This window comes from Nelumbo lutea, chromosome 1, assembly GCF_056320005.1.
Source record: "Nelumbo lutea isolate HS-2025 chromosome 1, American lotus-T2T, whole genome shotgun sequence".
Taxonomy (NCBI): Eukaryota; Viridiplantae; Streptophyta; class Magnoliopsida; order Proteales; family Nelumbonaceae; genus Nelumbo; species Nelumbo lutea.
The window spans coordinates 96,740,282-96,751,748 of NC_142684.1; the positions used below are offsets into that span (position 1 = coordinate 96,740,282).

Here is an 11,467-nt window from a genome sequence, read left to right on the forward strand (position 1 = left end):
TATTGTAGTTCAAAATACTAGGGCTGTTCACACTACTGTAAAAATTTACCAAACTGATCCAACTCGAACCGGTGTAGTTGGTTCTCAAATAAGCTAGTCATTTCAGTTTAGAAATAAGAAAAACCTGACTAAATAGTTCTGTTGCCATGTATAAATTTGTAAACCAAAGTAAAACTGAACCAAACTGAGTATATGGTAATAATGCATGTGACCTTAGCATAACCATTCCCATGTCTCAATTCCTATTTCCCAATTCACAAGAGCCAGCTAATTAATGACTGGTGTGCATGTCTGACCCTTAGGCATAGCCCCTAGGCATTGTATAATGTGAAAGTCATAAGTGACTTGACCCCTAGTTCTTAAGCATAATTATTAATTCTCTGTCAAAAGTCAAACCAATTATTTGTTCTCTCTAATATCTCATATGTATTCTTGATTTACTTTTAAACGTGATAAAATAATAATAATAATAATAATAATAGTATATTGCTTTGAAAGAGAGAGAGAGAGATTAATAAATAAATAATAATTAATTATAAAGCAATAACATTAGGTTTTTAGGGGTGTATAGGTTGCACTCTCTACTTATTGTCTAAACTATTATATTAATAAAAAATTTATCAATAATAATACTAATAATTAATTTTTATTTTTATTTTATTTAAGTAATTTATAAATTATTTTTACTATAGTTAATTAATTTTTATTATTTCAAATGGAATAAATGGACTACAATTGTTAGGATGTTTTATTTAATGTTTTTAACTCACCATTGACTTAACGGTTAAACAATTTGAACCATCACTTGGCCTTTTAGGTTTCCAATACCGTACTATTTTTGTCAAAAACCGTTGATTTGATCGAAACATGTTCAATGTAGACAAATGAATCATTGACCCTTTTGATCTAGTCATTGGGTCATGGGTTACAATATACAATGCATTTAAAACTCCTTAAGGACTTAACTTTTTCCTTAGTTGTCTAGTTGGGATAATCTTTTTCTATTTTGGGTAACTTTTCACAATCTTTGCAGCCCCATTATACCTAAAAAAAAATCATTTGTGGTCCCAAGTTTCAATTTCTATATCTTTATTTATAAAAAAATTAAAAATTAAAACGAAAAGTATAATTGAACCTAAACTAATATATACACACACAAAATGTAATTATATTATTTCATATATATTATACATATACAGATGCACAATACGTCATGGTTTGATTTATCCAATTCAGACAGTTGAACCATTGACCCACAACCTAGAGGAAAAAACTATTTAGCCTCCAAATTGATTTTTAAAACACTAGTTTTATTTGTTGAGTGAACTAAATAATATTTATTCTGAAATATAAATTACTTAATTAATTAACTTAAAAATTAAATATCTTTGAAATTGAAATAGATTATTTAGCCTAATAATATATCATTGAATATCTTCATTTTAATATAATTATTTTTGTTGATAATTATAATTTAAGATAAACATATCTAATCTATATAAAATTATAGATAAATAAAAATGGATATAGATATAGATAAAGTTAATGAATTTTAGGCAATCTAATGGAGTAATGAAGAGGAGAGAGATTTAATGGCATGAATTATTGAAGGAGATAAATAATGGCATAATTAATGAGAAGAGATAATTAAAGGTGTTAATGAGAAAGACAAATGTTAATGGTAAGTTAATGAGAGGAGATAAAAAGTCTTAAAGCTTATTGGCCACTTAAGTAATTTTATTCAATTTTAAAATGAGAAAAAAATCAAAAAGAAAAGATAAATGCTTCTTAAAAACAACTAAAAAAAAGATAAGTGTTTCTTAGAAATAACAAAAAAGCATGAAGTACCTACTTGGCACATCCCATTTTAATATGCATAGATATAGATACTTTTAAGAAATATACTATTATAAAGTAGATACTTGCCTTAGTTTTGGTGTAGGTTATAAAAATTAAATTTGATATACAATATCAGCTTATATCTTTAGTTACCATTTACTTGCATGTGTATATAACACATGCCTTTGTCCATTAAAAAACAGGAAACTCATGACTATGAAAGGTGTTTTTATTATGTGCTTATGCTTTATTTATAGTTGTTTGAACCATGGTTTTTAAAACCGACTCGGTGACCAAAACGGTCAGGGGTCCAGTTACCAGGTCGAACAGTCTGACCGTTCGAACTGAATGCTCAACCCATTCTGACAAAAAAAATAAAAAACTAAAAATTTTTCAAAAAAAAAAATGATCAAAACGGTTAACCACCTGGTTCAGTGGTTCACTGACCAAAATCAATGGTTTTGGGGGGAAATCCGGTTTTGGGGGAAAATGGAACCAATCAGATGACCGGTTTCTGGTTTTTCCAATCCGACCGTCCAATCCGGTCCAGCTTTGAAAACCATGGTTTGAACCTTGTGTTTTAGTGTTATTAATGCATTTGTTGAGTTGATATGGAGTTCCCTAATGTATCAAATGTCTATTCTAATCATTTCATTGTATCTATGAGTTGTTCATAGCGTATGGTGTATTTGCAATACATAATCCTAAAAGTGCCTCTCTAATATACTTTGCAACGTTGCTATTCTGATTTCTTAACATCGAGTAAAGGCAATGGATCTCTAAGAAATTGAAAGGAAACTATTAGTGATCTTAGTACTAAAACATTAAAGGGACATTCAAATAGAAGTATAGAACCAAACAAATGGAAGAAATAAACCTCAACCTATGCCAACCGCCCAACATTTCTTGCCAAAATAAGAGGTGAAAACTCGTAAAACACTTGCCTTTGAGGTGCATATGAATGATGCAGATAAAATGGCAAAATGCTATTTGTTTCCATGTAAAATAAGCAAAAATCAAAGTTTTACAGAGTGAAGAAATTTGCACTCCATATGGTGGAATAAACAGAAAACTTGATTTTGGTAACTCTTACCTTAGTAATACCCTAGGATCATCTGAATTAGGATCTTTTTCTTACAGAGCGCTCCTCACACCAACCTCACAGCCACATCCCATATTGGAAACATCTCCCTATGAATAATAAATACAAGTACCGGAGGTATATATTGCCGATGTATGGCAAGGACATGCTGTGAGATCGGTGCGAGGAACACTCTGTGACTAGTAAAACTGGACTTTGAACATCCAACACATCAAAATTCAAAAATACATCTTTAGTCATGAACCATTTGAATCATTTCAAGTGCACATTTCAAATGGGCAATATACTTGGACAAAACAATTAGGTTTCCAGAATTAAGCAAGGGCATCTCTAGGAAGAAGCTCAGATATATTCCCATAAGACGCTACTAACACGTTATCAACAGGGCAATACAGCCATACATAGGGGAATTCTCCATTGTAGGTTGACATACTCCACTTCTACGGCTGTATTGCATTGTGGGTAGTGTGGGAAGTGTATCGTGGGTAGTAAATCCAACTCCTCTATAGAAGGCTGGGGCTGGGGCATCTCTAGGAAGAAGCTCAGATATATTCCCATAAGACGCTACTAACACGTTATCAACAGGGCAATACAGCCATACATAGGGGAATTCTCCATTGTAGGTTGACATACTCCACTTCTACGGCTGTATTGCATTGTGGGTAGTGTGGGAAGTGTACCGTGGGTAGTAAATCCAACTCCTCTATAGAAGGCTGGGGCTGGGGCGTGCCGCGTGCGGCGTGCCTCAAGAAGAAATCATGACAGCCACCTATCTGTTTTGGCATGTGAAAGAGGAAGGTTTGTAGGATTTACCAACAAAAAAAAGACTTCGGCAGCCAACTAGGAGGGAGCTTATGGTAGAAAGTTTGCACGCAATTCCACCGAAAGATGATTGCCTTGTATCTGATAATAGGAACAGCTAATGAGCCAAAAGCACATCCTGTAGTCTAATTCTGGGAGATTGTTCAGGAATGTGATAATGTTCACGGTGGAACATGGAGAAATCACGGGGTTTGAATCCGTCTTCAGTCCAAACTCCGAACCACAACTGATCTGTCGCTAATATAGATGCCCTGGCCTCTGGAATTCAAATATTGGGAACACAAAATGCGGGTTTAAGAGCGAGCTCTACTGTACAATCAACACTGAAGCATTTGGGGATCCATCTTGGTGGCTAGGTAACAAAGACAAAGGCACAAAGCATGTAAATGAAAGAAACAAACACAGTGGGCTCAGCGTTGAAATGTTTTACTTTAAACTCAAAACAGGGGTAGAAAAGTTGGAAGAATGAAAGAATGTACTGCTCTATTATTTCCTAAAAAAAAAAAAAGCATCAGAGAAATTGTACAATTTTTTTCTGGGTATATCGAACACCATGATTCTTTTCTGCCAATAACAAATGAGAAAAATCCTACCAACCTAACTACAAAAACATAGCTGCTGCACAACGATTGCAGCAGCTGCTTACCACTAGCAATCGATTGAAATTGCCTAAAAATATATCAGTTAAAAGTCCATTCTCTCTTAGAAGAAGAAATAACATGATCAGCAGAGCAGGCATCCAGAACTTCTTTTCCACTCTAACCAAATATTGTTTCTCGGCAGAGTCTAGGGCTCAAGCAGCTGCCTGGATTGGCCCATCTGATCTAAAATCCCTTCCACGCCCACCACGGCCCCTTCCTCTACCGCGACCACGCCCTGCAAAACTCAAAATAACACTACTTACCAAAAACATTTAAGAAAAAACATATGGGAGGCTGCATGAGAACCAAAGGAGATAATTGCATATATGCTCATGCGGTACTTTTAGGCTGTGTTTGGTTTGAAGGAAAAAGTAGGGAAAGGAAAGATAGGAAAACCTTTACAAACCTTGTATTGGTTTCCCCATCTTTCTTTTCCTTTCCTCACCCTTTCCTTCAAACCAAACATAGCCTAGATGAAATTTTTTCCATGGATAAACAGTAAACAAACTACAAAGGTCAAGGAGAGTAGCATTGGAGCTCCTCCCAAAGCACCAAAATAGCAATCTAAAGTAAAAAAGAAGAAAACATATGAAACACATTCACACATAAAGCCTCTCAACACAAGTATGACTACTCGAGAAGGGGTGGGAAATAACGATCTAAAGGAATAAGAAAATATATGTAACATTGGAAGAGCTAAAGCGTAATAATTGCCCATCCATCTGGAATCTCGTCAATTGCCAGGTGACAAGTTTATAGCACACCAATCCTTTCATAGATAAAAACAATAATGCTGGTTGACCGAATCTGAATCATTATGTAAAATCATGGGAATGGGAAAAATTGAAGTGTCACAGTTGAATGCATCAGCTTACCACGGCCTTGGACTGCTGGTCCTTCGGATCCACCATAATCATTATAACCACCAGATTCATGTTGTGCATCACCACCATAACCTCTTCCACGCCCACGGAAATTGCGGCTTCTTCCACGGCCTCTGCCTCTTCCACCATACGCACGCCCACCATCCCAACCTCCATCTCCATTGTACTCCCCCATTCCATTGTTATTTCCTATAATCACAAGAAAACATGATACGAATCATGTATTCTAAACTTTACAACAAAGGCTGAGATAGAAAGTATAAAAGAAAAGACCGCAAAAGGCCTACAAACTGAATAGAAGTACAATTAATTAGCTGCGAAGGACCTAAGAACTTGAAAAACATGGCAAACCAATTTAGCATTCCCACACAATTGAAACGTGTATGATCATTCAAGCAACATGCTTCAAATCCTTGTCAACTTATTAGACTTTGTAGCAGCCATAAATAAAGAAAATGGTTTTTCCAGTTTTGTAACTTGAAGTTGGTATTTTAAAAGCGCAAGGTGCAAGGGCCAGGCGAGCACGCGCCTTTTCGAGGCAAGGTGCAAAATAAAAAAAAAAAAGCTAAAAAATCAAAAAATGCAAAAAATTATAAAACATAATATTAATAAAAATATAAACTTAAGTTTTAAAATAAATGTTTTAAAAAACCTATTATCTAAAATTAAAATACATAAATATAACATGTAAAGCATATTCAAATGAGAATTTAAAAATGAAATCAAACATATAAAACCCACAATCTCTTTTTTTTCTCAATTGCGTCAAATAGCTAATGTGACATATTACATTCCTAACTCTACAAGCCGCCTTTGTGCCACGCCCCTCGAGGCAAGCCCAAACAAGGCCATGTTAGGGTCTTAAATTCTTAGTTTTTACACAAAAAATAATAATTTTATAGTTTTAATTGCTTTTAAGAAGATATTTTATTAGGATCGCTCACCGAAGCTTTAAGAATCCCTTATTTGGTAATGTTGTCCATTCATTAATCCTAATAAAATATTTTCTTAAAAACAATTAAAACTATAAAATTATTATTTTTTGTGTGAAAACTAAGAATTTAAGACCCTAACATGGCCTTGTTTGGGCTGGCCTCGAGGGGCATGGCACGGGGTCTGGGGGGCCCAGCGACCAAATTCAAAAAAATGGAAAAAGCGGCAAATTTTCAAAAGGCACATGCCTGAGCCAAGGCACAAGGCGCACCAGGCGCACCAGGCTTTCGCCTTTTGAATGGGCTGCGCCTAGGCCTTGGGCGAGGCGCCTACCATAAAATGCACCTCAACTGTGCACCTAGGCACGCCTTTTAAATCATTGCTTGAAGTCTTGAACATTAATTTGCACTGCTGGCAGTTGGTTGTCTATGATGCATTGTCAACTATCAGGAACCATGATATTCTCAGAATGGAAAGGTAAGAAAAATTCAATTTTTATATCAATCTGTGTGACATGATCAAAATATATAAAGCTCAGTCTCATTCAAAGACAGAAATTTTCACTAAGATGTTTTAGTATTGACACCTTTTCTTAAAGGCTCAGTTTGGAAGGAGTACAAATACAATATATGTAGATTGTAAAACCTTGTATTTTGTATTATTTTGTATGCATTTGTAATGCACATATTTGTATTTGTACTCTTTCCAAACTGAGACCAACTGTTTTAGACTTTAATAAAGAACTAGGTGTTGTCCTCTGTAGTCTGACTACCTCTTTTTATCAGTATAGTCTGACTACTTTTGTAAAAATTCAGAAAATAATGAGCCACAATTACAAGTTTCGAAGCATGAAAATATAATTTTGAAGAGATAGAAAAATACCTCTGCCCCTACCCCTACCTCGACCACCACGTCCTCTACCTCGCATGGCAGGAGAGCCCTCTGGGTTACATGAGATCAAAAATTAAATTCTAACCATATATTCACAAAAGTGAAGGAAAGTCAACAAAAAAAATTACCAAAAAAAAAGTGAAAATCATTCCTAACCTCCTTCATAGTCAAATTCAGCCCATGGTTTTACTTGATCAACTGGAATAGGTGGTTGGTATCTGTATTTTAGGCAAGTGAAAAATCCAGCGGTTAAAAAGCAACCATGAGGATCATTCACCAAATATAAAACAAAGGACAAGAGAGACAATCCAGATCCTCTATGTCATTTATAAAACCCAATAGCAGTCCACCAAGAAGAATGGATTTATTCTCAAAAAATGAAATATATAGTCTCCTGAAACACAGATATTTAGGTAAATATCACAATTACAGGGAAGCACCATGCAAATTATAGAACTAAAATAGATTCTAAAGAAAAAAAAAATGTCAAAATAATCATATTGCATCTAATGCCCTACAGAACATTTCAAACTCTAAAAGGAAACAAGTTAGTGGTCTATAAATTGCAAACACCATATCCTCACCAACCAAGTCTTTTCTCAATGTGCAATAACTATATTTCAATCTAAAGAAAAACAACTATTAACAACATCCAAAATTTAGTGGAATAACAGTCCCAGATTAGAATCATCTCATTCTATATTTAAAACAACTAAGAGCCCATCTTTTTCAATAGGGGTTGGTGGTTGGAATACTGAATGCCACATCTATAAACATCTAAACAAAATATCTTCACCCTTCCTGTGAATCCCTTTCCAAGGACAATAGACTTTACAATGAGGTTCCAGAATCACAGTATTAGCTTCTCATGGGCATCTACCTTTAAATCATTAACATGAAGGCACGACAAATCAATAAGGTGGTTGGAATACTGAATGCCACATCTATAAACATCTAAACAAATTCACCCTTCTTGTGAATCCCTTTCCAAGGGCAATAGACTTTTCAATGAGGTTCCAGAATCACAGTATTAGCTTCTCATGGGCATCTACCTTTAAATCATTAACATGAAGGCACAACAAATCAATAAGGTGTGAATGGAAACTGACAAAATTACATGATAGTACAATCTGATGGAAAAATCTAAAATTATGAGTCACAGTGAATCAAGATTTTCTATTGATGATTCACATTATGAGCAAAAGCAAGAAGAAAATAGAGAAAAGGAAAAGGATAAAACCCTTCATCTCAATTGAGACTATTCTTTCTTACCCAGTGGAGGATGTATCTAGCTCTTTCTTTGACAAAGTGATTGTTATCATTGAAACATGGCGAGTGGTTTCTAAGCTGCAAGAAGAGCAAAAATATTAGCCTAGAAGCTTATCATACATTTTGTGGAAGATAAACTAGAGGTCGCAAGTATATATTTTGACCCTTACGGGAGCAGGCCTTCTTCAAGTGGCTCCCACATATCAGTTATATCAGTAGACCCAATTGATGTGTTCTGATGGAGACCAGCAATCCTTCTCTGAAAGTGACATGCATTTTAGTTCAAATGTTCAATCTAAATGACACAACAGAAATTGGAAAAACAATAAAATCAGTTGTAACTCACATCCTACCTACCTTAATCAGTTCAGCAATCATCACAGTTTTGTTGATGGCTCTTCCCATGGCCTTAAGAACAATTTCATTAGAACCCTTCTCCTATAGAGAAAAACAAACCAGTTTTAGAACAAGTTTTGGTGACAATTTTCTTATGGTTGCTTGTACTATAAGAAACCCGGTTCAGCAAGCATGCCAGATCTTGCTTGTACTAACAGTTTTCTTATAGTTGCTTGTGCTGACAAGTTGTGCAGTAAATTGATATATTGTTGTCAGACACAACAGAAACATTATTAAGAAATGGTTAGTTTCATCTTTTACTTTGCTAATAATCACCTTAATGAAACTAACCATTCTATAACAAAATGAATTTCGCCTGAACAAAATTACAGAAGTGGCTGTGAAATCTGTTGGACTATTCTATAACAAAAAAGATAATGTCACACATTGATCATAGCTAGTACAAAAAATTAAAGGACAAAAATCCTAAATACGGCATGTTCTAATTAGTAATAATTATAGCAGAATATATCATAAATAGGAAAGAACTCCAAATCACAAAAAAAAAAGATGTTGCTTTCTTGTGAGACACATCAGCGTGGAAGATAATAAACATAAATTTTATCAAGACCTTCAAAAATGAAAAAAAAAAACGCTAAAAAACAACTTACATACCATATTTATCAATTGCAAAGAATTGATACAAAACTTCAGATCATGTGTTCATAACTTACAGCAAACTCACCCCAGAAGGTACAGATGCAATCATGATTGATATATAAGAATGGGTTGTGAACCTTTCTCGAAATATGATTTCAAGGAAAATGAGGAATAGTCTCGCAAACTATTATCTTCCTTTTCTTTCTCAACTCTTACATTTTTACGATTTGTTCTTAACTCGTACGTTTTTGGGTGCCCATTTTCCTTGATGTAATTTTATCTCTATGGCAACTCGGAATACCATTAACCATTCACAATTTTTACTGTACATGGACTACCAAACTCGATTTACTTGATAAAACAAACAACCAAACTCGCCAAAAGGATAAGGAGAACAGAAAAGACCTGGAGCAGACTGGTCGCATAAGTAATGTAGTTCCTCATCCTCCCTTGAGTGGTTATCCGAATCTCGTTCTCGTTTATCGGCGTCTCCGCCCTTGGCTTCTCCACCCTCTGGTACCGATCCATCTAATTCCACAGACCAAGCAAGAAATCAGACACGAAAACACGAAATAACAGCCAATGCCCAGGAAAGAAAAAATTACTTCACTATCAAAACACAGAGGCAAGTTTCGTAATACAATAAAATAAAGAAAAAAGTAGTCAAACCCATAACAGAAACCCTGCAAAACCTCAGAAAGGACAAACTTCGAATGGAAGAGAACAGATCTGAAGCATCATAAACACTAGAAATAGCAAAAACAAAGCAAATAATGAATCAAAACAGTAGAAACTGAGGCTAGGGTTAGGGTTTGTGGGTACTTTAGTGTCTCAGCGAGTTCGAAGCGAAGGGTGTCTCTGGCTCTGGACCCGCTCTAGCTCTCCCTTCTCCCCTCTTCTCCCTCTCCTCAGAGAGCACTCTGGCTTTTTCTTCTAAAATCCCGCTCCCAAAGCCGCAACGGGCGCCGTCTATATCCGTTTTATAGGGGCGAGCGAGAAACCGCAGCAAACGGTTAGCCGGTTGCCCAGTAGGGCTTCGTTCACGGTAGCGGTCCTATCGCCCTCGGGACCGGCTTCTTTTGCTGCTTACGTGGACGGACGACGTGTGCTGCACTCTATTAGAGTGGGGCCCCAACGGACGTCGTAGATTTGTGTAACAAGAAAGTCCGGTTTCGTGGCGTGTGAGGAAAAACACCAATGGATGCCGGACAGGTTTACCGCCACGTGTCCTGTGCTCTGTAGTTTTATCCCTTGACCAATTATTAATTTGTCGTGCCCTAATTATAGGCCGATTAGGGTTTTGTTGAGACCGTGTGCTATCAGATTAAAGCCTTCCGAGCGAAATGTCTGTGTCACCAGGTGACCCGCCCGTTGTGTTATGTTATGTGGTCAAAATGGAGGACCTCGTGGCACGGTGGCACATCAGAAATTTGGATGTGCCAGCTGGCAAATTTGGGCTCAATCAAAAAAATTGCACGTCATCCAAAAGATCAATTTGTTTTATTCTTATTTTGAAAAAATATAATAATCGGCTATAATTGAATTAGCGGGGACCGTGCAATGCACGGACTTATTAAGCAAAATTGAGCAAAATGTGCTTTAGAACATTCCAAATAAAAGAAGCAATTTTCCGTCGAGCCCAAACATAACTTTCAAATTCTTTGACTGTACCAACTATTAAATGTGATTTAAATTAATGAGAACAAATTTTAGAAATAAAAGATTTGTATTATTTTTTATTTTTTACCTATTTTCTAATTTCTTTTAATTTATTATTGTCAAATAACTTTGTATTAATTTTAAGTGGATTTTGAATGGATATCAATTCTTACTATACTTTTTATTTTTTATTAAATTTTATGAAGATAAACAAAATTTGTAAAATCTACTTTTTTATTAGTTAAAAAAATAAATTATTAAATAATTTTATAAAGGGCAAATTTCTTAAAATACCCTTATGGTTTAGCTAACTAACTCTACCCTTACTGTTTACATATTATTTTAAAGTGCCCTTAAGTTTTTTGTCAATTGACTAATTACTCCCTTACTGTTAGGGTTCTGTCACAATCTGCTCACATGCCACACACCAT

General features: G+C 35.3%; 1 protein-coding gene across 1 annotated transcript; it reads right to left on the reverse strand.

Annotated features, from left to right (window-relative positions):
• Positions 1-4,173: 4,173 nt before the first annotated feature.
• Positions 4,174-10,404, reverse strand: LOC148876290 (uncharacterized). Its single transcript, XM_088966499.1, has 9 exons — positions 10,200-10,404; positions 9,783-9,905; positions 8,739-8,819; positions 8,552-8,640; positions 8,385-8,459; positions 7,269-7,330; positions 7,104-7,163; positions 5,280-5,477; positions 4,174-4,639 (listed from the first exon to the last, which is right to left on the reverse strand). The coding sequence occupies exons 2-9, from the start codon at positions 9,903-9,905 to the stop codon at positions 4,557-4,559; spliced, it is 771 nt and encodes a 256-aa protein (XP_088822625.1). The 5' UTR covers positions 10,200-10,404; the 3' UTR covers positions 4,174-4,556.
• Positions 10,405-11,467: the final 1,063 nt, after the last annotated feature.